Source organism: Protopterus annectens, chromosome 7.part1 (assembly GCF_019279795.1).
Source record: "Protopterus annectens isolate FY-2018-M chromosome 7.part1, PAN1.0, whole genome shotgun sequence".
In the NCBI taxonomy this organism is placed as follows: Eukaryota; Metazoa; Chordata; order Ceratodontiformes; family Protopteridae; genus Protopterus; species Protopterus annectens.
Genome location: NC_056740.1, coordinates 431,619,901 through 431,643,348, shown reverse-complemented (window position 1 = coordinate 431,643,348; position 23,448 = coordinate 431,619,901). Strand labels below are relative to the sequence as shown.

At 45.4% G+C, this 23,448-nt stretch overlaps 1 protein-coding gene across 7 annotated transcripts in view; it reads left to right on the top strand.

Moving 5' to 3' along the window:
• Window positions 1-23,448, top strand: part of SLTM (SAFB like transcription modulator) — a 738,342-nt gene that overhangs the window by 239,934 nt on the left and 474,960 nt on the right. For all 7 annotated transcript variants that reach the window (XM_044078891.1, XM_044078894.1, XM_044078888.1 and 4 more), the window contains one exon: window positions 14,295-14,377. In XM_044078891.1, coding sequence (XP_043934826.1) covers window positions 14,295-14,377 — 83 coding nt within the window. The remainder of the gene's footprint in view (window positions 1-14,294; window positions 14,378-23,448) is intronic.

The window sequence follows — 23,448 nt, the reverse complement described above, 5'->3', positions numbered from 1 at the left end:
AACCTCCACGTTTCAGTAGAAATTGGCCTACCAAAAATTGGTCCTTTCCAGCCACGGACAGACCCCAAAGAGGTAGATACAGGCGCCCGAGGGGCAGAGGACAATCTCAAGGATCGTTTAGAGGCAGACAATGGCAAACACCTACACAGGTGGTGAGGGATAGTTCACAGCCATTCAGAAAGCAGAACCAATGACTTCCCCTTTGCATGCCAAGCAAGGCTCAAATGGCAGCACCTTTAGGTGGAAAACTGGCATTTTCGAAAAATTGGCATGTCACACACGACAAATGGATCCTGGACATTATAGACAGAGGCTACAGATTCCACTTTCACACCCTTCCAAAAATGAGGCATGCCAAACCTGCCACACAATCAAAGGGCAGAGGCATAAAAACAAATTTCAGATCTCATGGACATGAAAGCTATTCAAGAGGTACCTGCACAAGAACAGGGTCAAGGTTTTTATTCCAGACTATTCCTGGAACCAAGGAAGGGAAAAGATTGGAGACCTATTTTGGACCTATCCATCCTAAACACATTTTTACTTGTGCCAAAATTCAAGATGCTCACATTACAGCAGCTTCTTCCCATGCTGGGCAAGGAGTCTTGGCTGGTAACATTGGACCTCAAGGAGGCATACCTGCATGTCCCAATCAGACAAAGATTGCAGAAGATACCTCAGATTTCTTGCAGGTTCAACCCATTATCAATTCTCTGCATTGCCCTTTGGCTTATCTACTGCGCCCAGAGTGTTCACGAAATGCCTGGCATCAGTAATTGCCTACTGCAGACTTCAAGGGATACAAATATACCCATATCTGGACTGCCTGATCCAAGCGGACAGCAAGCACATACTTCTGAAACATCTGGCGTTTGTAATAATGTTGAATTCTCTGGAATACACAGTCAACAAAAAGAATCAAGGCTAATACCCTCCCAAACAATAATTTTCCTGGGTGCCAGCTTGGATACAAACACCCAGATGGCCTACCTCACGCCAGAGAAACAAGGGCAACTAACTCAATACTTCAGAAAACTGGCAACTTTCACCAGGCTGACTGCAAGGAAAATCATGCAGGCTCTGGGATTCATGGCATCTTGCATTCTAATCCCATGTGCGAAGCTGCATATGAGAACTTCAATGGTACCTAAAAAAAAAAAAAAAAAAAAAAAAACCTATGGTCTCAACACAGCCACAGTTTGGAAACAGTAATACCACTGATTCCATGTCTTCAAAAGGAATTTCTGTGGTGGGCTCAAGCATGCCAAAGAAACGCAGGTCTCCCATTCTGCAAGCCTCAAGCAAATCTAGTCACAACAGACGCCTCTGACTACGCCTGGGGGGCGCACATGACTGTGCATTCAGGGCAACTGGTCCCAAAAAGAAAAGCAACCTACACATCAATCAAAAGGAAATGCTAGCAGTAATAAATGCTATTATAGCTTTCAAAGACCTACTGCATCCAGGCCAGCTATTGATAAGGACAACACCACAGTAATGTGGTACATAAACAGGGAACACCACATTCATACCCCCTATGCAGGCTAGCCATGTCTCTTTGGAACAGGGCTCTGGAATTACAAATCGAACTTCAAGCACAGTACCTGCCAGGCAAGGAAAACACACTGGCAGACTACCTAAGCAGAAATATGACGGATCACACGAATGGAAGTTGCATCCTCAAGTGTTTACAAAGATAATTCAAGCATGAGGAAGGCCAGACATAGATCTCGCTGCCTCCCACAGAAATCACCAGTTGGCAAAATTCTGCTCAAGGACCTTACACCCACAGGCCTGGAAAGTTGGACAACGACAGTTTATGCCTTTCCACCTCTTCCTCTGCTGCCCAAAGTTCTATTAAAAACCAGAGCAGACAGACCAAAGATGATTCTCATTGCTCCAGACTGGCCAAGACAACACTGGTACCCACTCCTGAGAAGCCTGACTCATTCCCCACCATGGATCCTGCCTCTAATGCCTCTTCTGACTCTGCACAACTTCAAAACCCTTCACAGTCAGCTGAAAACGCTCAATCTAGCCGCATGGAAAATTCCTTAAATTCATAACAGACCCTACTCTCAAAGGAGGTGCAGGATGTCATTTTGGAGGCCAGAAGGCCTTCTACTAGAAAAGCCTACTCCGCAAAATGGAAACTGTTTTGTGCCTGGAATGAGAAAAAGGTCAGAATCCTGGAATACTGAATTTACCTTAAATATTACAGTACCTAGCTGAGATGCTAAGCAGTGGTCTTTCATTCTCCTCCATCAAAATCTATGCCTCAGCCATTTCTGCAGAATACAACACTGATACTCCTTTATTCTCACCCCCTCTTAAGACAGTTCCTCCAGAGGGGCTAAGAATATAAAACCCCCAAGGAAACCACCAATACCTGCTTGGGACCTCAATTTCATTCTAGAAAAACTAACCTTGCCTCTTTTTGAGCCAACTGCTTCAACAGAACTGCAGTATTTGTCCTGGAAAACAGCCTTCCTTCTGGCTATCACCTCAGCTCGCAGGGTTTCGGAACTACAAGCCCTCATGGCTGTGCAGCATCGGATCTCACTCCACAAGGGCCACAGCTACCTCTGCTGCTTTCCTCAGGGGGGTTCCTACCAAAGATATTTTGGAAGCAGCTACTTTGAGTTCTGTACATACCTTCTCCAAGCACCATCACCTACCATTATACTCCAAATCTAGAACAGGCTTTGCCACTGCAGTCTTGCAGGGCATCCTGGCTCCTCCTAGTTCCAGCTAGTGCCTACCACCCCTTTTTTAGCTTTGGGATTCTACCCATCTGCTATGACCAACTGTATGCACAATGAACATAGTACAGTTTTGTACCTACTATAAATGTAGATGTTAGAGTGCTAATACAGCTGCAGTCCAGGTTTCCCTCCCTCCTTCCCCTCTTGGGACAAGCCCTAATGGCTAACACCTACTCATACAACCTGATTGGGGTATTCTTTTATGGTGTATTTGCTTGCAACTACGGTTTTTTGAATATACTACATTGCATTATTACATAAATTTATGTATTGCCTTCCTTCTGGGGGCACCTGACATCTGGGGCAAGAAAAACTGAAGAAAATGGTGTCTGCTGGTTCTTTTATACCCCTGTCGCACTGACGTCAGGGAGGAAGCGACTACATCCGACGCCGGACCTAGACTTTGGAATTCGGCCGAGGACCCGCCTGACTGCAGGAAAACCCATCTGTTATGACTGCAGCTGTATTAGCACTCGGAACATCTACATTTATGGTAGGTACAGAACTGTACTTTCGCAAGTGCCGGTCGGCCAGCTCCTGAGATTTTCGAACAGAATTTCAGCCGAAGTCTTCTATAAAGCTAAGTACCCCGTTAGGGAAACTTTTCTTGCCTCAGACCGATGTCCGACAAAGTTAATAATTGTATTTCTTGTGGGAAGCAAATACCTCATAAGGATTTTCATTCTTATTGTATTCCTTGCCTAAGCCCAGACCACGACATTTCTGGTTGTCTGTTTTGCGCTAGGTTCAATAAACGCACTATTAAGCGTCGGGCTGATACCACCCGACATTTTGGCAGAAAATTCAACTACATTGTCGTCGGAACCTCCAACTGCTATGTTTAAAAAACTCAAGGACAAAGACAGGCAGCCTAGACCAGATACCGAGGTCTCGGTTAGGCCTGCCACCGGATCTTCGGTGTTCAGTGAGGTGCCTATGCAGCCCCGGACTACCGCAGATTTAGAAAATACGACTACCCCTCAGAATCTACTGGGCCACTGGAGCCGGTTCCTCTTCAACTCGCGGATGCCAGCCCTGGCCGTGATCCGGAGGCTATGGACAGGCCTTCGGTTTCAGAAGGCGTCTTTAAACAGACTACTCTCTCCGTTAAGTCATACGCTAAGCTTCCAAAGGTTAAGAAACCGGGTCCACAGACTCCCACACAGGCCCCTATGCCTAATTATCAGAGGTTCCCAGCCCCCTCCTGACAAAAGGCCTAGACTGGAGGAAGATTTACCTCCTGACCAGGAATCCATTTCCTCAGCAGACTGAGGAACAGGATTACCCCTCCCCTCTCTATGAAGACTCAGATGCTGAGGAGTCTGTTCCCTCAGTTTCCCCCCCCGAAGGCTTCTCTTTTGGGGAAACCCTGCACACCATGAGAGCATTTCCACTGGGAAGGTGAAGATTACTCTGACTCAAAGAAAAGACTCCGTGAGTTGTTTCTTCTACCTCAGCACAGACCCCTAGCCATTCCTCCTGTTTTAGACATTCCGGATGATGTCTATACTGAATCCAGTCTAAATCCAGATTACTTACCTTCAGCACCACCTAAACCAGACAGATACTATCGAGTCCCTGACTCAAGTTTTTATATAAAAACCCTGCTGCAGACCCAGAAACCATTTCCCAGGGTCCCAAAGGTGTAAAGGCCTCTACTGCTTAGAATCCACTACCTGCGGAAAGAGATTCCAGGGCATTAGAAAGATGGGGGGGGGTGTGTATACCTCTGCCACTTTGGCCATGAAAGCATTAAACTGCCAATTGGACATGATTAAATACCAGCAGTACTTGCTTATTCAGTTAAAACAGAAAATGATCCCTCAAACAGATAAACTAGATTTCAAAGGGATGCAAGATTTGTTGCATGCAGCAGAACAAGTGGGAAAACATACCTTGCAGTGTGGTTTTGATTCTTTGGAGGCCTCATGTAGAGCAGCGGTCACAGGGTCTGTAATACGTAGACATGCTTGGCTAAAAGAGCAGACCTTACCAGAACATGTCAAAGCAAAGTTACTGGATATTCCACTGCAAAAGGATGCGTTTTGGTGTCAAAGCAGAGGAAGTTTTAAAGAAAATGGAAGAAAAGGCAAAATCAATGCAAACAGTTAAAGATTTTTTACAGGTGCAACCTCCTCGTTTCAGCAGAAACTGGCCATCAAAAACACTGGTCCTTTCCTGCTTCAGACAGACCCCAAAGGGGCAGGTACAGACGCCCTAGGGGCAGAGGCCAGGCACAAGGTACCTTCAGGCCTAGACAATGGCAGACGACAACTTAGAGGGGAGACGACAGATCTCAACCCTTCAGAAAACAAACCCAATGACTTTCCTCTTCGCCTGCCCAGCAAAATTGCCCAGGCAGCGCCTCTAGGAGGAAAACTGGCTCTTTTTTCCACAAAATTGGCACATCATGGGTTCTGGATAATACCAGAGGCTACAGATTTTATTTCCACACTTTACCACGGATGAGAGGCATGCCAGATCTGCCAACAAACCAATGGGCAGAGGCACAAAAACAAATTTCAGCTCTCATGAACATGAAAGCAATTCAAAAGGTACCTGCAAAAGAGCAAGGTCAAGGATTTTACTCAAGACCGTTTCTAGTGCCAAGAAAGGACAAAGCCTGGAGACCCATCTTAGACCTTTCAATTCTAAACGCGTACCTGGACATTCCCAAATTCAAAATGCTCACACTACAGCAGCTTCTTCCCATACTGGGCAAGGAGTCTTGGCTGGTAACATTGGACCTCCAAGAGGCATACCTGCATGTCCCTATCAGACAAGATTGCAGAAGATACCTCAGATTTTGGCAGGCACAATGCATTATCAATTCTCTGCATTGCCCTTTGGCTTATCTACTGCACCCAGAGTATTCACGAAATGCCTGGCACCAGTAATTGCATACTGCAGGCAACGAGGAATGTAAATTTATCCATATCTGGATGACTGCCTGATCCAAGCGGACAGCAAAGACATCCTACTACAGCATCTGGCATTGGCAACAAAGTTGCTAAGTTGCCTGGGGTACACAGTAAACAAAAAAGTCAAAACTAATACCCTCACAAGAAAAACGGCCCAGATGGCTTACCTCACACCAGACTAGCAAAAACTGGCTCAGTACTTCAAAAAGATGGCAACTTCTACCCAGCTCACTGCAAGGAAATTCCTGCAGGCATTGGGGTACATGGCATCCTGCATTCAACTAATTGCATATGCAAAGCTGCATATGAGAACTACAATGGTACCTAAAAAGTGTACGGTCCCAACACAGACAGCCTCAAAGCAAGTATAACTCTCATTCCCTGCCTTCAGAAAGAGTTTCTATGGAGCGCTCAAGCATGCCAAGCAGACAAGGGCCTTCCTTTTGTCTCACCTCCAGCAAATCAAACCTCGACAAGATTCATTAGACTACGCCTGGGGTGCACACATGGCAGGACAATGCATACAGGGCAAATGGTCTGCAAACCGAAGGCAAATACACATCAATCAAAAAGAGATGCTAGCTGTAAAAAATGCACCAACAGCCTTCGAGGACCTCTTGCATCCAGGACAACTTCTAATAAGGACGGACAACACCACAGTTATGTGGTACATAAACAAACGAGGAGGAATGCACTCCTACCCACTATGCAGACAGGCAATGGACTTGCGGAACACAGCATTAACTTACCAAGTGCAACTGCAAGCGCAATTCCTTCCAGGAAAGGAGAACATATTGTCAGATGAATTAAGCAGAAATTTGACAGACCCTCACGAGTGGAGACTACACCCACAAGTATTCTCAATGATAATTCAAAGGTGGGGACCACCAGACCTAGATCTGTTTGCCTCAACCAACAATTGCCAGCTACAAAAATTTTGCACAAGGACTTATCCCCTGGCCTGGAAAGTGGATGCCCTTTCATTCAGTTGGACAGCATTGTCAGTCTACGCCTTCCCACCTCTGTCTCTACTGACCCAGGTATTACTGAAAGCCAGGTCAGAGACCACAGATGATCCTCCTTGTTCCGGACTGGCCACGTCAACACTAGTACCTACGTCTATGAAACTTGACTCTCAGCCCTCCATGGATCTTACCTCAATTCCCTTTGCTGTTAACCCGACAAAACTCTCAGATCCTTCAGTCAATTAAGGACCTTTAAATCTAGCTGCATGGAAAATACCTTAAATTGTCAAACACTTCTCTCAAAGGACGTCCAGGATGTCATTTTGGAGGCCAGGAGGCCCAGCACCAGAAAAACTTACTCAGACAAATGGAAAAGATTTTGTGTATGGAGCCAGGCCAGAAGCCTAAATCCTGGCATCCCAAATATTCTTCACATACTCCAATATCTGAGATGCTACACCAAGGCCTTTCTTTCTCATCCATAAAGATCCATGCTTCAGCCATTTCAGCTCGATATGATACGGTTCCTCCCATTTTCTCTCATCCTTTGCTAAGGCAGATGTTCATCGTGCATACAGCTGCAGTAATCACATGGGTTCTCTGCAGTCAGGGTCCTCAGTCAGCCGAATTCCAAAGTCTAGGTCCGGCGTCGGTTGTCGCTTTCTTTCCTGACGTTAGTGCGACAGGGGTATAAAAGACACAGCCGACGCCATATTCTTCAGTCTTTTTTGCCGTGCGGTGCCTGAAGCAGAAGCAGTTCGCAAGTGCCGGTCGGCCAGCTCCTGAATTTACGAAAAATTGGAAACAACTTTTCTTGCCTCAGACCGATGTCAGACAAAGTTAACAATTGTATTTCTTGTGGGAAGCAAATACCGCATAAGGATTTCCATTCCCTCTGCATACCTTGTTTAGGCCCAGACCACTACGTCTCTGGCTGTCACTTTTGCGCTACTTTCAATAAACGCACTATTAAGCGTCGGGCGGAGTTTGCCCAACATTATTTTGGTAAAGCCTTTGATTATAAAATGTCGTCTGAGACTCCGACTATAATGCAAGGACAAGGACTGACACGCGAGGTCTGCGGTCTCCACCGACACCACAACCGGCTGCACGTGGTCCAAGACCGCAGGTACCTCGGCCCTTACTCGGACTGCAACCACCGAAGCCACTAAGTGTTGAGCCTCCTAATGTGGACAGGTCCACTTCCACCCAGGGTGTCTTTAGACCCTCATCTTCCTTTTCCATTAAGGCCTTTAAGTCCAAATCAGCCATGCATCCCAAGAGGCCTGTTGCACAGGGCCCATCCTCAGGCCCCATGCCTAAAAAGCAGATGCTTAAAATGGCTGAGGATTTAATTTACTCTCATCAGGGGTTCCCAACCCCCTCCAGACAAGAGACCCAGAGTGGAGGAAGATTCTCCCTCTTCTGAACAGGGCTCCATTTTCTCAGAACATTCTGATGTAGAGGAACACTTACTCCCCTTATGAAGATTCTGATGCAGAACAGTCCATTCCTTCTGTATCTCCCCCAGAGGATTTTTCTTTTGGGGAAACCTTGCACACCTTGAGGGAACACTTCCATTGGGAAGGCCAAGAATTTTCTGATTCCAAGAAAAAGCTTAGGGAATTTCTTGTTACCTCAACACAGACCTCTGGCTATACCTCCTGTCTTGGACATACTTGATGTTTACTCGGAGGCTTGTCTTAATCCGGATTCCCTGCCTCCTGCCCCAGTCAAACCTGATAGGTACTACAGAGTTCTAACTCACCAATTTCATTTCAGAAGCCATAATGCTGACTCTGAAACCATTTCTCAAGGCCCCAAGTGAATGAAGGCCTCTACTGCCAAGAATCCACTACCTTCCGAAAGAGAATCTAGATCCTTAGAAAGGTGGGGGGAAAAGGTATACACCTTGGCCACCCTAGCCATAAGGGCCTTAAATTGTCAGTTCCATATGCTTAAATATCAGCAGTTTCTGTTATCACAATTAAGAAATAAAATGTCTCAACCTGAACAACCAGATTTGAAGGAATTGCAGGATATGATGCATAGTGCAGAACAAGTGGGTAAACACACCTTACAATGTGGCTATGATGCCTTAGAGGCGTCAAGTAGAGCTGCTGTTACAGGATCAGTCATTCGTAGACATGCCTGGCTTAGGGAACAAAGCTTACCTGATCATGTTAAAGCTCAACTACTAGATGCTCCTTTACAAAAGGATGTACTATTTGGTACTAACGCTGAGGAGATGCTACGGAAAATGGAAGAAAAAGCTAAATCTATGCAAACTGTCAAGGCTTTTCTACAGGTACAATCACCTAGTTTTAGCAGAAATTAGCCTTCTAAAAACTGGTCCTTTCCAGCCATGGACAAGCCCCAAAGAGGTAGATACAGGCGCACAAGGGGCAGAGGACAATCTCAAGGATCATATAGAGGCAGACAATGGCAAACTCCAGCACTAAGAGGTGGCGAAGACGGTGCACAACAATACAGAAAACAAACCCAATGACTTCCTCCTTTTCATGCCAAGCAAGTCTCTGCTGGCAGCTCCCTTGGGAGGAAAGCTGGCATTATTTACAAGAAATTGGCATATCACAACAGACAAATGAATCCTGGACATTATAAACAGAGGCTACAGATTTCATTTTCACACTCTTCCAAAAGAGAGGCATGCCAAACCTGCCACACAAAGGGCAGGCACAAATACAAATTTCAAAACTCATGGACATGAAAGCTGTTAAAGAGGTACCTACTCACGAGGTCAAGGTTTTTATTCCAGACTATTTCTGGTACCAAGGAAAGGAACCGACTGGAGACCCATTTTGGACTTATCCACCCTAAATACATTTCTACTCGTACCAAAATTCAAGATGCTCACATTACAGCAGCTTCTTCCCATGCTGGGCAAGGAGTTTTGGCTGGTAACATTGGACCTCAAGGAGGCATACCTGCATGTCCCAATCAGACAAAGCTGCAGAAGATGCCTCAGATTTCTTGCAGGTTCAATCCATTATCAATTCTCTGCATTGCCCTTTGGCTTATCTACTGCGCCCAGAGTATTCACGAAATGCCTGGCATCAGTAATTGCCTACTGCAGATTTCAAGGGATACAAATTTACCCTTATTTGGACGACTGCCTGATCCAAGCGGACAGCAAGCACCCACTTCTGGAACATCTGGCTTATGCAACACTTACTGAATTCTCTGGGATACACAATCAACAGAGAAATCCAGGCTAACACCATCTCAGAAAATAACTTTCCTGGGTGCCAACTTGGACACAAACACCCAGATGGCCTATCTTACGCCAGAAAAACAGGGGCAACTAACTCAGTACTTCAAAATACTAGCAAATTGTACCAGGCTTACTGCAAGGAAAATCCTGCAGGCTCTGGGCTTCATAGCATCTTGCATTCTTTTAATCCCATGTGCAAAGTTGCATATGAGAACTTCAATGGTACCTTAAAAAACCTATGGTCTCAACACAGCCACAGTTTGGAAACAGTAATACCAATGTTTGCAAAAGGAATTTCTATGGTGGGCCCAAGCATGTCAAACAGGTCTCCCACTCTGCAAGCCTCAAGCAAATCAAGTCATCACAACAGACTCCTCATATTACGCCTGGGGGGCGCACATGACAGGCAGGTGTACTCAGGGCAAATGGTCCCAAAAGGAAAAGCACCTTCACATCAATCAAAAAGAAATGCTAGCAGTGATAAATGCAATTACAGCATTCAAGGACCTCCTGCGTCCAGAACAATTAAGAACAGACAACACCACAGTAATGTGGTACATAAACAAGGAAGAACACATTCATACCCCCTGTGCAGACTAGCCATGACACTTTGGAACTTGGCTCTGGAATGGCAAATCGAACTTCAAGCACAGTACTTGCCAGGTTTGGAAAACACGCTGGCAGACAATCTAAGCAGAAATATGACAGATCCACACGAATGGAAGTTGCATCCTCAGGTGTTTACAAAGATAATCCAAGCGTGGGGGAGGCCAGACCTAGATCTCTTCGCCTCCCACAGGAATCAATTGGAAAAGTTTTGTTCAAGGACCTTTCATCCAAAGGCCTGGAGAGTGGACGCCCTTTCAGTTGGACAGCATGGACAGTGTACTCTTTCCCACCTCTGCCTCTTCTGCCCAAGGTGCTCTTGAAAGCAAGAGCAGACAGACCGAAGATGATACTGATTGCTCCAGACTGGTCAAGACAGCACTGGTACCCACTCCTGAGGAGCCTAACACCTACTCCTCCCTGGCCTGAGCCTAACACATACCTCCCTGGCCTCTACCTCTAATGCCTCTTCTGCTGACTCAGCACAGCTACAAAACTCTTCAGTCAGCTGAAAACACTCAATCTGGCTGCATGGAAAATTCCTTAACACCACAACAGACCCTACTCCCCAAAGAGGTGCAGGATGTCATTCTGGAGGCCAGAAGGCCATCTACTAGAAAGGCTTACTCCACAAAATGGAAACAGTTTTGCTCTTGGAATGAGAAAAAAGGCCAGGACCCTAGAAAACTGAATTTGCCTCAGGTATTACAGTATCTAGCTGAGCTGCTGAACAGTGGACTTTCATTTTCCTCCGTAAAAATCCATGCCTCAGCCATTTCTGCAGAATTCAACACGGATCCACCGTTATTCTCTCACCCATTTTTAAGACAGTTCCTCAGAGGGGCTAAGAATATAAGACAAAGGAAACAACTAGTGCCAGCCTGGGATCTTAATTACATTCTAGAAAAATTAACACAGTCTCCCTTTGAACCAGCTGCCTCAACAGATTTGCAATATTTGTTCTGGAAAACAGCTTTCCTTCTGGCCATTACCTCAGGTCGTAGGGTTTCAGAACTACAAGCCCTCATGGCTGTGCAGCCCTTTCTCGTCTTCCATCAGGACAGGGTTTCCCTTCGAACCAACCCGTCATTTATGCTTAAAGTGGTATCCAGGGTACCTTTAAATCAAGCCATACAGTTGCCTACCTTTACCCCAATCCTCAAAACAAAGGGGAAAGGCTGCTACATTCCTTAGACATCCATAGACTGCTACGTTATTATTTGGACAGAACAAAGCCTTTCAGGAAATCAGAACAACTTGTGTCCTATGCTGTAGGAGCTCAAGGGAAGCCTGTTACTAAACAGACCATTTCAAAATGGATAGGCCACTGCATACGATTTTGTTACTCCTATCATGGGAAATCTGTCCCTACAGGCATCAGACCCCACTCCACCAGGGCCACTGCTACCTCTACAGCCTTCCTCAGAGGAGTTCCTACCAACGATATTTTGGAGGCAGCCACTTGAGTTCTGTGCATACCTTCACAAAACACTACCACCTGCCTTTATATTCCAAAACTAGAGCAGGCTTTGCCACTGCTGTGTTGCAGGGCATTCTGGCTCATCCCAGTTCCACCTACTGCCTACCACCCTGTGCGTAGCTTTGGGATTCTACCCATATGTGATTACTGCAGCTGTATGCACGATGAACATAGTACAGTTTTGTACCTACCATAAATGTAGATGTTAGAGTGCTAATACAGCTGCAGTACAGGTTTCCCTCCCTCCCTCCTTCCCCTCTAGGTAAAGGACTAGTGGCGAACACCTCCTCATACAACCTAATTTGGGTTATCCTCCTATGGTGTATTGGCTTGCAACTACTGTTTTTTGATTACATTGCATTGCTTGAATATATTTATATATATATATATATATATATAATTTATGTATTGCCTTCCTTCTGGGGGCACCTGACAATCTGGGGCAAGAAAGACTGAAGAATATGGCGTCGGCTGTGTCTTGTATACCCCTGTCGCACTGACGTCAGGAAAGAAAGCGACAAAACCGACGCCGGACCTAGACTTTGGAATTCGGCCGACCGAGGACCCGCCTGACGGCAGAGAACCCATATGTGCTTACTACAGCTGTATTGGCACTCTAACATCTACATTTTATGGTATGTACAAAACTGTACTTTCGAGTGTATTCACTGTTGCAGTCCTGGTTACCCACCTGCCAGCCCCCTACTTTTCTCTTTTTATACCTCTTCTTTCTGTTACTATGCTTAAAAGCCTTTTTGTTGTATTTCATTTTATTTGGAGGTATATTTTTTGTTCTAAATTACATGCATATATCTATATTTTGCTCCCCATTTGAGGGGCACCTGACATCTGGGGCAAGAAAAACTGAGGAAAATGGTGTCTGCTGCATGTTTTATACCCCTGACGTCATGGAAGAAGGTACAGCAACCTACGCAGGACCCTGGACTTTGCTAATCAGGCCGACTGAGTGCTAACTGTAAGCAGATAATCCAAATGTGTTGACTGTAACAGTGAATACACTTTAACATCTACATTTATGGTAAGTGTACACAACTGTACTTTCTGAGGACTGGTGCATGCAGATGCCAGTTTATGGCCCACATACCTGCCAACATGTCAGATCACACCAGAAACCTTGCCGAGCAAGCTGATGGGAAGGGTAAACCCCACTAGTGAACACTTCAACATGGAAGAGAAGGACATCTATGATTTCTGTAAGATTTTACACAACTTTCCTTTATATTTGCTTTGTGCCGCAAGCTCACCTCCATATGCCACAATTCACCCACACTCTCCCAGGCCCAGGTTGTGGCTAAAGCTCCTAGGACTGTTCCACTTAACTAGTTAAGAGTTGAATGTTGCTGATTTTGCAGCTTCCAGTCTAACACATTTTCTGTATGCATTACTACTATGTACTTAGGTGGTGGTCTGGGAGTCTTGTGGGTAAAGACTGTAAATTCCTAAGATGAGTCTGGAATGTCACTAGGAGTTTGAAGTACTTGAATTTGGTGACTGGTTTAGTTTTTGTAATTATAGTCGACTAAATCTTTTGGGGTTCACTAACTTTTATGGGTACCTAATATGTATGGTTACTTGAAGGGATCAGATGAAGATGTTTTGCTCGGGGGAAGCTACTGCTGACTACCAGTAATGTCAGCAGCTCTGACAGAAATGTGCTGAGCAAATGCTTGCTACTGCTTTTTTACCAGAGTAAGTTTGCAGGTAGACCTGTTCAGTAGTATGTCTGAGTTTTTGTGCCTACAGCTGTTTTACTGCTAATTTTATTTATTTTGAGGGGATGTTGTAAGCCCCTTAGTCCAAGCTTACTCTTCAGTAAGCTTCCTCCTTGGATTTGATTCTTAAATTTTGCACCCTGTCTTAAAACTTTCATTTTAAGTAGGGGGTGAGAGAGGCTACATTAGTGTTTGGGAGGGTGGCTTAATGGCTAAGGTGTTTGCCTTACAAAGGTGCAGGGTTTTGAGTCTCAATGGATAATTGGCTAGGCTTAAAATGGCTCACATGGGCAGTTTTAGTACTAAACTATGAACTATGGTTTTAATTGCACAGGTTAAACGGGGAAACAACTGCTTTCTCAATGTTTGTGCTCATGGTAGGCTTCATTTCAGAGTTTCTATTCTGGCTCTTGCCTGTGTGTAAGTGTTGCAGTAGGACTCACTTGTGGTGCCTGTACATTTCTCAATCCGGTTTTAAATCTTTTATACATTGAGAGAGGAGATAAAAATTGGCAATAATTGCTTATGAATTTGTAAGGAAGAGTTGACTTGACATGTTTGTGTAACCTTTTCATGCATATGTTTATAGGTGAAAACTGATCCTTTGAAAAAAGTATCTGAGAGCTCAAGTAAAGCTGCAGGAGAGAAAAAAACTGTTGGAAAAACTAACAAGTAAGCTTTTTAATTTGTCACCCTAACACAAGATGCTGTTTAAATTTGGAACTTTTATAGAATTGTAGAAAGTTGTGAAGTGGCATTCTTTAAGTTGAGAATTTTTTGTAAAGGATTGTGATTTAGCATCTTGCTGTACTATACAGCTGGAATTCTGTTACATTTGGTCATCATACGTTTCACTGGGACTGTAAGATTGCCATCTAAAAGTTTCTGGAGTGCCTTTGTCTTCTCTCTAGTTTTCAGTTGCCTACTGTAGAAAGAACACTGTTGCAGGAGTTTCAAAATGTACAGACTTGTGCCATAGGTAGACATGTATGTCGTGACCCCCCCCCCCCCCCTTGTTCTAAACCACACTTGCTTGAGTGAGTCAAATACATCTACTGATGTCCTATTTGCATGTTGCAATAATTCTTACTGTGGGGTCCCCCACCTCAGGTGACCTCCATTTGCTGCTATGCAAAAGCTTAAGTCTGGTTGCTGTTAAGTGCGCAAGATGTCGCGCACAAGGCTGTAAACCAGGGATCATATGTGACGTCTGCACGCACAGACATCAAAACTCTTCTGCTGCAGTCTAACGTCAGATCTATTTACTTTAGACATCTTTGAGAGGAGCTAAGCAAAGTACTCCATTGGGGAATTCTTCATTTTGCTTGAGCTTGGTTTGTTAGTCCATTCTTAAAATGATGTCTGTTATTACCCAAGTCTAGGGGGAACCAGGCTCAACTGGATGACCTTCTTTGATCCAGGAATCTGATCCTTCCTCTGTAAGGCAGACCCCTGAAACTACTTCTCCTAAAGCTACCCCCTTAGAGAGAGACACATTGGTCTGCTCCTTCAGAGGGACAACCACACTGGCAGTCCTTCACAAGGTCCTTGATGTAGGCCTTCATGGCCCTCTGCCTCCTCTGCTCCCACCGTCCCTATACTTGGCCCAAGACCTGCCTCAGCTGCTTCTGTTCTCCCTTCCTTCCTTATCTTTTTCATCCTGAGTCAGCCACATACTCATACCAAATAGCCTCCCCCTTGGAGTACTACTTCCCTGATGAGGACTCCATAGAGGGAGACTCCCCTCCAGGACATTACATTAGTATTTTAAATGGGATTCTACCCAGATGACAAACTCAAAGGTATTTTGAGCTGCTGCAGGTTGAAATGCATCAGCAACCCCCCACACACACACACACACACACACACACATCTTGCCCAGAAGTAAGAATACTGCAACATGGAAGAGGTCATCTATGGAGGTCCTATTCCTGTGCTGCAGTATTCTTCAGGTGACCCGAACTTCTGCTCCTATACAGAAGCTTAATCCTGGTTGCTGTTGATGCGTGGGAAGTCACACGCAGGGCCATAAACCAGGAGCCTTAAATGTGATGTGTGCATGCACAGACCTCAGCTTTTCTGCAGCAGTTTTGGCGTTAGATTGATCGCTCTTCTACTTTATCAGGACATCTAAAGCCAAGTAGCCTGTTGGGGAATCTTTCAGTTACTACTGCTTGAGCTTGGTTTTCTTGTTCCTTTTCAGCTGATGTCTGCTAAGAGGGGTATATGCCTATTCGGTGGTTAAATTTTGTGTAAAGGCATTCATGACTGTTGGCATTTTTGTCTAGGCCGGGAACACTACCATACCACCTGTGCAATTTGCCAAGCCTGCATCCCTTAGATGCTTAGAAGCTGTTTTGCCGCTCTTAATCTTTACTTGGAAAGAGACTTAAAAGATTTGAGCTTAGAATGGATCTGGAGTCTGCCACCCAGGTGGAACCACTTCTGAAAAAGGGCAAGCTTTTACAGCTTTCTTCCTCTGCCATCGGGCTTTCCCGCCAGCTGCTGATATATAGGGGTTGAGAGAGGTTTGTTAGAGCACTCTACTTAGTTTTCCCTGAGGTAGTTTCTGAAGTACTGGCTGGCATGTCCACAGAGGTGAATTGGACATCTGTTTTCCACTGAAGTGTAGGGGGAACCAGGATCCATTGGATGCCAGACTGCTCAGACCCTGAGCCTAGGCTTTTTCCCTCTCCCAAATCTAAGAAAAAGTAAACTTCTTAATCTGCTGAGGGACTTCTTGACTGGCAGTCTCTTACTCTGTCCTTGATGCACGCCTTCATAGCTTTTGGGCCCTCTTCCTCTTTTCCCTCTACCCTCTACTATGCCAGTGCTAAGCCCAAGGCCTGCCTTGTCTACTTCTATACTCCCTCCCACTTCCCATGAAAAAGAGTAAGAAATTCTACCTACTTGGCATAGATTGCCTCTCCTAGAATACTATTCCCTGGATGAGGAATCAATAGAAGGGGACTCGTTTTCCTCCTGAGGATATCACTTTTGGAGAGACCATGACTAAAATGAAAATATTTCAAACGGGATACTTCCCAAATGCAAACTCTGATATTTTGAGTTATTGCAAATTACGTCTCCATCCGCCATTCCCCCAGTTATACCTGCATATCTGGATGCCTTTACTTCAACATCTAAAAATCCAGGTTCTACGCCACCTGCTCCTAAGACCTAATCACTTCTACGAGATGCCTGATGACCACAAATTTCTTGTAAAGTCCCCCTTTGCAGACCTTGTGTTTTTTCCCCAGACTATCGCTCTACTGATCCCATCCTCGTCCCTTCTGCCCACTGACGAGGACAGCAAAAACATGGACAGGCTAGGGAAGAAAGTTTACACCTTCCACCTTAGCCTTCAGAGCTGTGAATTACCAAACCCATATGAATTGTGCCTTTGACTTGGTATCCTAAGCATGTACACTCCTATCCTCCCTGCCTGACTCTCCTATCAAGACTGAAGTAGCATCAAAACTGTCCCTGCCATTCCCAGTGGCCAGACACTCAATCCGATGCAGTTATGATGCAGCAGAGACTTCTGCTTCATTCGCCTCTTTGCTCTGCGGATATTCATGGCTTTGACTTCAAAATTTCTTGATGCTCCACTAGCACGCAACCTCCTGTTTGGGAAGCAGTCTGCTGAACTGTAACAATCTTCAGGAGAAAAAGGAGGAGCTTCAAGACATTAAGCACCTTTTGGTGTTCCTCTATATCTAAATACTACAGAAACTATCCAGCTAAGACCACCTATGTCAAAAGAACCCCCTCCACTGCTACCCTCCTTCCAAGCATAGGAGAGGAACCAGGAGGCAGACCTCTATCTGACCAGCTTCTTCTCTACCTGCTCCCAGGCAGCCCTTTCACGGCAGAAGTAGCACCAAGAATGCATGACTGCCTTACTCATTTCTTCTTGTCAGCCCATCTCTCCCACTATTTGCCCTGCTGGAGAAAATGACTTCAGATCTCTGGCTCCTGACAATAGTAGTAGTAGAGGGATACTTCCTTTCTTGGGAAGAAAGGCCCTCTTCTCTGAGAATCCCATTCCCACCCAAAAAAACTACCTTATTTTGGACATTATACAAGGTCCACTCGCCCATAGAACCTGTCTCCCCAGGGCAAGAAGGAAATGGCTTTTACTCCAAGGCTATTTCTAGTACCAAAAAAAGGTCTGGCATTGGAGGCCAGTTCTGGATTTGTCCATTCTAAATTTTAGGCCCATCCTTCAGAATGCTATCCCTCCAAATCCTGCTTCAGCTATTGCCAACATAGACTTTCATGGTCACTCAGGACTCCTTCAGGTCTAGTCTCCACATAAAACCTCTCTGAGAAAGTACTTGCATTTCACTGGGTCCTGTTCTCACTTTTAATTTATTGCCTTGCCCTTTGGTTTAGCCACTGCATCTGGCTTGCTCCAGCAATAGCCTACTGCAGAGCCAAGGGCATTCAGATGTACCCCTACCTAGACAATATACTACTACTTGCAGAAAGTCACCGTAAAAAAAAAAAATCTGCAGTTTGCCAGGTCTCTGCTACAGGTCTGGGGTTCACCCTCAATCTCCCACAGTCATCTCCTGCACCACAGCAGGACAGTCTTTCTGGGCTGCAGGATCTGTACAGACCTGATGAAGGCTTTCCTTCCTCAAGACAAAAACTTTCCCAAATAGGCCACTTCCAGGATCTGCTCCATGTCCAGCAACTGTCAGCAAGGTGATTCCTGCGACTTCTGGGCCTTATGGCAGCCAGTATTCCTATGCTACTATTAGCCAGGGTGCACATGAGAACTACGATAGTATCTGAAGATTGTGTGGTCCCAACACAACCACCCTCTAATTCCAGATTCCCCTTCTTACCCTGGCTAAAGGCAGAGTTAAGGTGGTGGATCCAGCAACTTCAAATAAACCCAGGACTTCCCCTTAATCTTTCCACACCAGCTCAGTACATGCACACAGACTCATCAGACCTGGGTTTGGGGGCTATCATGAAGGGCCTCGGGGTGCAAGAATGCTGGCAGTCACCATCCTTAAACACATCTGTCAGAAATGAGTGCAGTCCTTTTGGCACTGAACCGTTCTTCCCATCCTTCTGCCAGGTCCCCTTCGTCTTCTCTGACAACAATACAGTCATATGTGGTACATCAACAAACTGGGTGACCCAAGTCCTGTATCCTCTGCAGGCTAGCAATCCAGATTTAGGTCCTAGCCTCCCAAAACCATCTTTGCAGGCAGCCTACATACCATCCCAGGAGAACCACCAGGTGGATGCGGTCAGCACATCCTCTCTGCATAGAGAGTGGATGGTTACACAAGTTTTTCTAGATTTGTTTGCCTCCCCCCAGAACAGACTAAAATTTTATATAAAGGATCACTTCCCCATTAGCTTGCAGAAGGGGCAGTTTCTGTATGCCTTTCTCCCCTTCCCTTTCATTCAAAAGTTCCTTCTGAAGATGAGGGATGTGCCACATCTTGCTGGTGACTCCCTAGTGGCCAAGGCAGCATTGATGTCCTCTTCTGCTGTTCATTGCCAAGGGCAGTCACCACAAGTTACCCCACAAGGTGGACCATCACACAGCAGAAGCGAACACTCATCCACCCTCACCTGGGGATACTATGTCTAACACTCTGGGTAATTAACTTTTAATACTCTTCAGACACTGCTACTCTGAGGACGTGCTTTCGGTATTGAGGGATGCCAGGAAACCTAATACAAGGAGATCCTTCATTTTAAAATGTGGAAAGATTGTCCACATGGTGTGTCCAAAGATATAGGGATTCCTTTCTAGTGGATGTCCCTCTAGTCTTGACTTGTATGTGAACTTTTCAAGGCAGGCGTGAAAGCCCACATATCTGCAATCTCTGCCTGCTTACCCTTAGACCCTCTAATCTCCAGATTGGATGTTTAATTGTTCTTGAAAGGGGTCTTGCACATCAGGCCACCAAGGAGAAACGGCCACCAAGGAGAAACGGCTCACCGCTTTGGGATCTAAAGTTATCCTGGAAAAGCTCACACTGGCTTTATTCGAACCAGCTAGTTCAATGCTGCAAATGTGCACATGGAAAACTGTCCTGCTGGTAGCGCTCACCTCAGCTAGAAGGGTCAGAGCTACAAGCACCCTTGGCCTGTTCCATGCACTAACGTCCACAAACACAGGGTGACCCTGCACCAGTCCTTGCATGCCCAAAGTGGACAGCAAGCTATTAAATCAGTCCATACACCTGCCCACTCTTTCCTTCTCCCACCAATGACTGAGAGAATACTCAATTCCCTGGATGTGCAGACAGCTAAGATTAATTGGACAAAACTAAGTCCATAAGGATATCTGTTCAGCTCTTTTTGTATCCTTTCATCCCAGGGCCCTGGGCAAGGCGGTCTCCAAACAATTTGCTTCTATACTCTTACCACCGCAAGGATAGACTTGGAGGTAAGAGCACAGTCCACTAGGGCCGTAGCATCCTCCAAAACAGTCTTCAAAGGCCTGGACACAGTTTCCATTCTGTAGGCAGCCACCAAGTCCACTGTACACACCATTACCAGACGCTACAAATTGGACCATAATCTCCAGAGCTAGCGCAGGTTTCGCTAGGACAATCCTACAGGGATTTCTGGAATCTGCTACCTCTACCTCCACCCTTCCTCCTTCCTAAGGTGTGGTACTCCCCCACACTACGAATACTGCAACATAGGAATAGAAAGGTGTAGAATAGTTGTGTAAAATCTTGCCATAACCATAGATGATCTCTTCCATGTTGCATTACTTCCCTCCCACCATCCCCCTGCATTCCTTTCACCTGTGGGGGCGCCCTAGGGCACCTCCTAGACTATGGTCTCACTGGGCAGTCTATGGCATTTCACTGGTCTGGAGGACATTTGGCTCTAGTCCGCTGTTCGACTGGGCAGTTAATTGAGGTCTGTGTGCTGATGTCACATTTAAGGCTCCTGGTTTGTGGCCCTGCATGTGACATCTGCACTAGCAGCAGCCAGGCTTAAGCTTCTGTGTAGGAGCAGACGTTCGCTTTGCCTGAGGTGGAGAATCCCACACTAAGGATACTGCAACATGGAAGAGAAGGCCATCTATATTTATGGTAAGATTTTGCACAACTATTTTCAATTAATGTGCTGTATTAGACTTGGTTGTATGGGTAGAGCCAGCTTTGAGTTTTCTAATTATATCAACCGATTGCTGGTCTAATGTTAATTACATTCGACCCAAACTTGTGCATGGAATAACAGTATGGTGGTGATCTAAGAAAAACAAGCATGAGTAAACTGGAGTACAGTGGAAATGCACCAGGAGCTTCCATGGATGCGAGAATGGTATGACTGACTAATATCTGGACTTGTACAATGTCTTATTGATACTGTAGAATATATCTTAGAATATGTAGTGCATTTAGACCATCTATGGGGAATATTCTTAGAATATGTAGTGCATTTAGACCATCTCTGGGGAATATGTGGGGTGATCAAAAAGTAAAGAAACAGTCTAGAAGATTCTGTACAAATGAGAAGTGCAAGCATATGTTTTGTGTTTCACTGTTGGTGATATATGTGGTATATAAACAAGCAGGGGGGGCACACATTCTTATCCCCTTTGCAGACTAGCCATGACCTTGTGGGACACAGCTTATGACTTGCCAAGTACATCTGCAGGCACAATTCCTGCCAGGAAAGGAAAATACTCTGGCAGATGAACCAAGCAGAAACCTCATGGATCCTCACGAGTGGAAGCTGGATCCACAAGTTTTCAGCGTGATAACAAGGAAATGGGAATGCCTGGACAACAAACAAGCATGGAAAGTGGGACGCCCTATCAGTGTATGCCTTTCCTCCACTGCCTCTCCTCCCCAAGGTGCTCCTAAAGGTCAGACGGGAGAAGCCAAAGGTGATACTGATTGCCCCAGACTGGCCACGCCAGTTCTGATATCCAGTACTAAGGAACTTATCTCTATACCCAGCTTGGACCTTACCTCAGATACCTCGACTACTGTCCCAGCAAAACAATCAGATCATGCACAGCCAGCTCAGGACATTAAACTTGGCAGCATGGTGGATAATGTAGTTCTACAAAAAAACACCACTCGGCAAAGCTGTGATGGATGTCATTCTGGAAGCCAGAGGGCCTAGTACTAGAAAATCTTATGCTGGAAAATGGAAGAGATTCTGTGCCTGGAACCAGGCACAAGGAACTGATACAGCAGTACCAAATATATTCCTCAGATTTTGCAATACTTAACTGAGATGCTGGACAATTAAAATCCATGCCTTTGCCATTTCGGCTCATTACAATACAGAGCCACCACTTTTTTCTCGCCCTTTATTAAGGCAGTACCTCAGAGGAGCCAAAAATTTAAGGCCCCCAAGGAGATTACCAATACCTGCATGGGACCTCAACTAGGTCTTGGAAAAGCTCTCTCCCTCCTTTTTAACCAGCTGCTACTGCTGATATGAAGTTTTTATCTTGGAAAATGTCTCTGCTCCTAGCAATTACTTCTGCAAGACGAGTTTCAGAGTTGCAGGCGCTCATGGCTGTGGAACCATTCATTTTTCATCCAGACAGGACAAACCCAACATTTATGCCTAAAGTAGTGTCCAGTTTGGCTCTTAACCAAGCCATCCATCTGCCAACCTTTTACCCAAATCCACAGAACAAAGGGGAGAGAATTCTGCATTCTTTGGACATACACAGACAGCTTAGATTCTACTTGGACAGAACTAAAGCTTTCAGGAAGACTGAGCAATTACTTGGGCTTTCCTTGCGATCCTGCAGCATATGCCACTATCTCAAAGCAGACTATTTCTAAGTGGTTAGGGCACTGCATTTATTTTTGCTACTTACACTGTGGCAAAACAGTGCCTAAGGACATTAGGCCTAATTCCACCAGAGCTGCAGCCACCTCTGCAGCCTTTCTCGGAAGTACCAACCAGCAACATTTTAGAGGCGGCTACTTTGATTTCAGTGCACACCTTCACAAAGCATCATAATCTGCCACTCTACTCTAAATCCAGGGCAGGCTTTGCCACTGCAGTCCTGCAGGGCCTCATAGCTGCTCCTACTGCTGTCTAGTTCCAGCCTCCCAACCATAGCTTTGGGACTGCAACAGTGAAACACTAAACATAGAGCAGTTTTGTACACTTACCGTAAATGTAGATGTTAGTGTATTCACTTTTGCAGTCCAGGTTACCCACCCGCATTCCCCCTTTTTTCTTTTGGATCTCATCTTTCCTTCTCTGATTTGTACTACCTATGTGGTGTATTCACTTAAAGCTGAAGGTAAAATTTATATTGGTGTATTTGAATATATGTATAAAGTTTGGCTACCCTTTTTGGGGGGACCTGGCATCTGGGGAAATAAAAACTGAAGAAAATGGCATCTGCTGCTGCTTTTATACCCCTGACGACCTGATGTCAGGGAATGGGTGACAGCAGCCGATGCAAGACCCGAGACTTTGGAATTCAGGCTGGCTGAGGGCAACCTGCCAGCAGGATTACCCAAACATAATGACTGCAACAGTGATACACTCTTGCCATCTGGATTTATGGCAAGTGTGCACAACTGTACATTCTCTGCACTTCCCTTTGGCTTATCTACTTCGCCCAGGGTATTCACAAAGTGTCTAGCTCCAGCCATTGCATTTTGTAGGCAGAGAAATATTCAAATTTACCCATATTTGGGCGATTGTCTGATTCAGGCAGAAAGCCAGGACTTTCTATTAAAACGTCTGGCATTTGTAAAACTTCT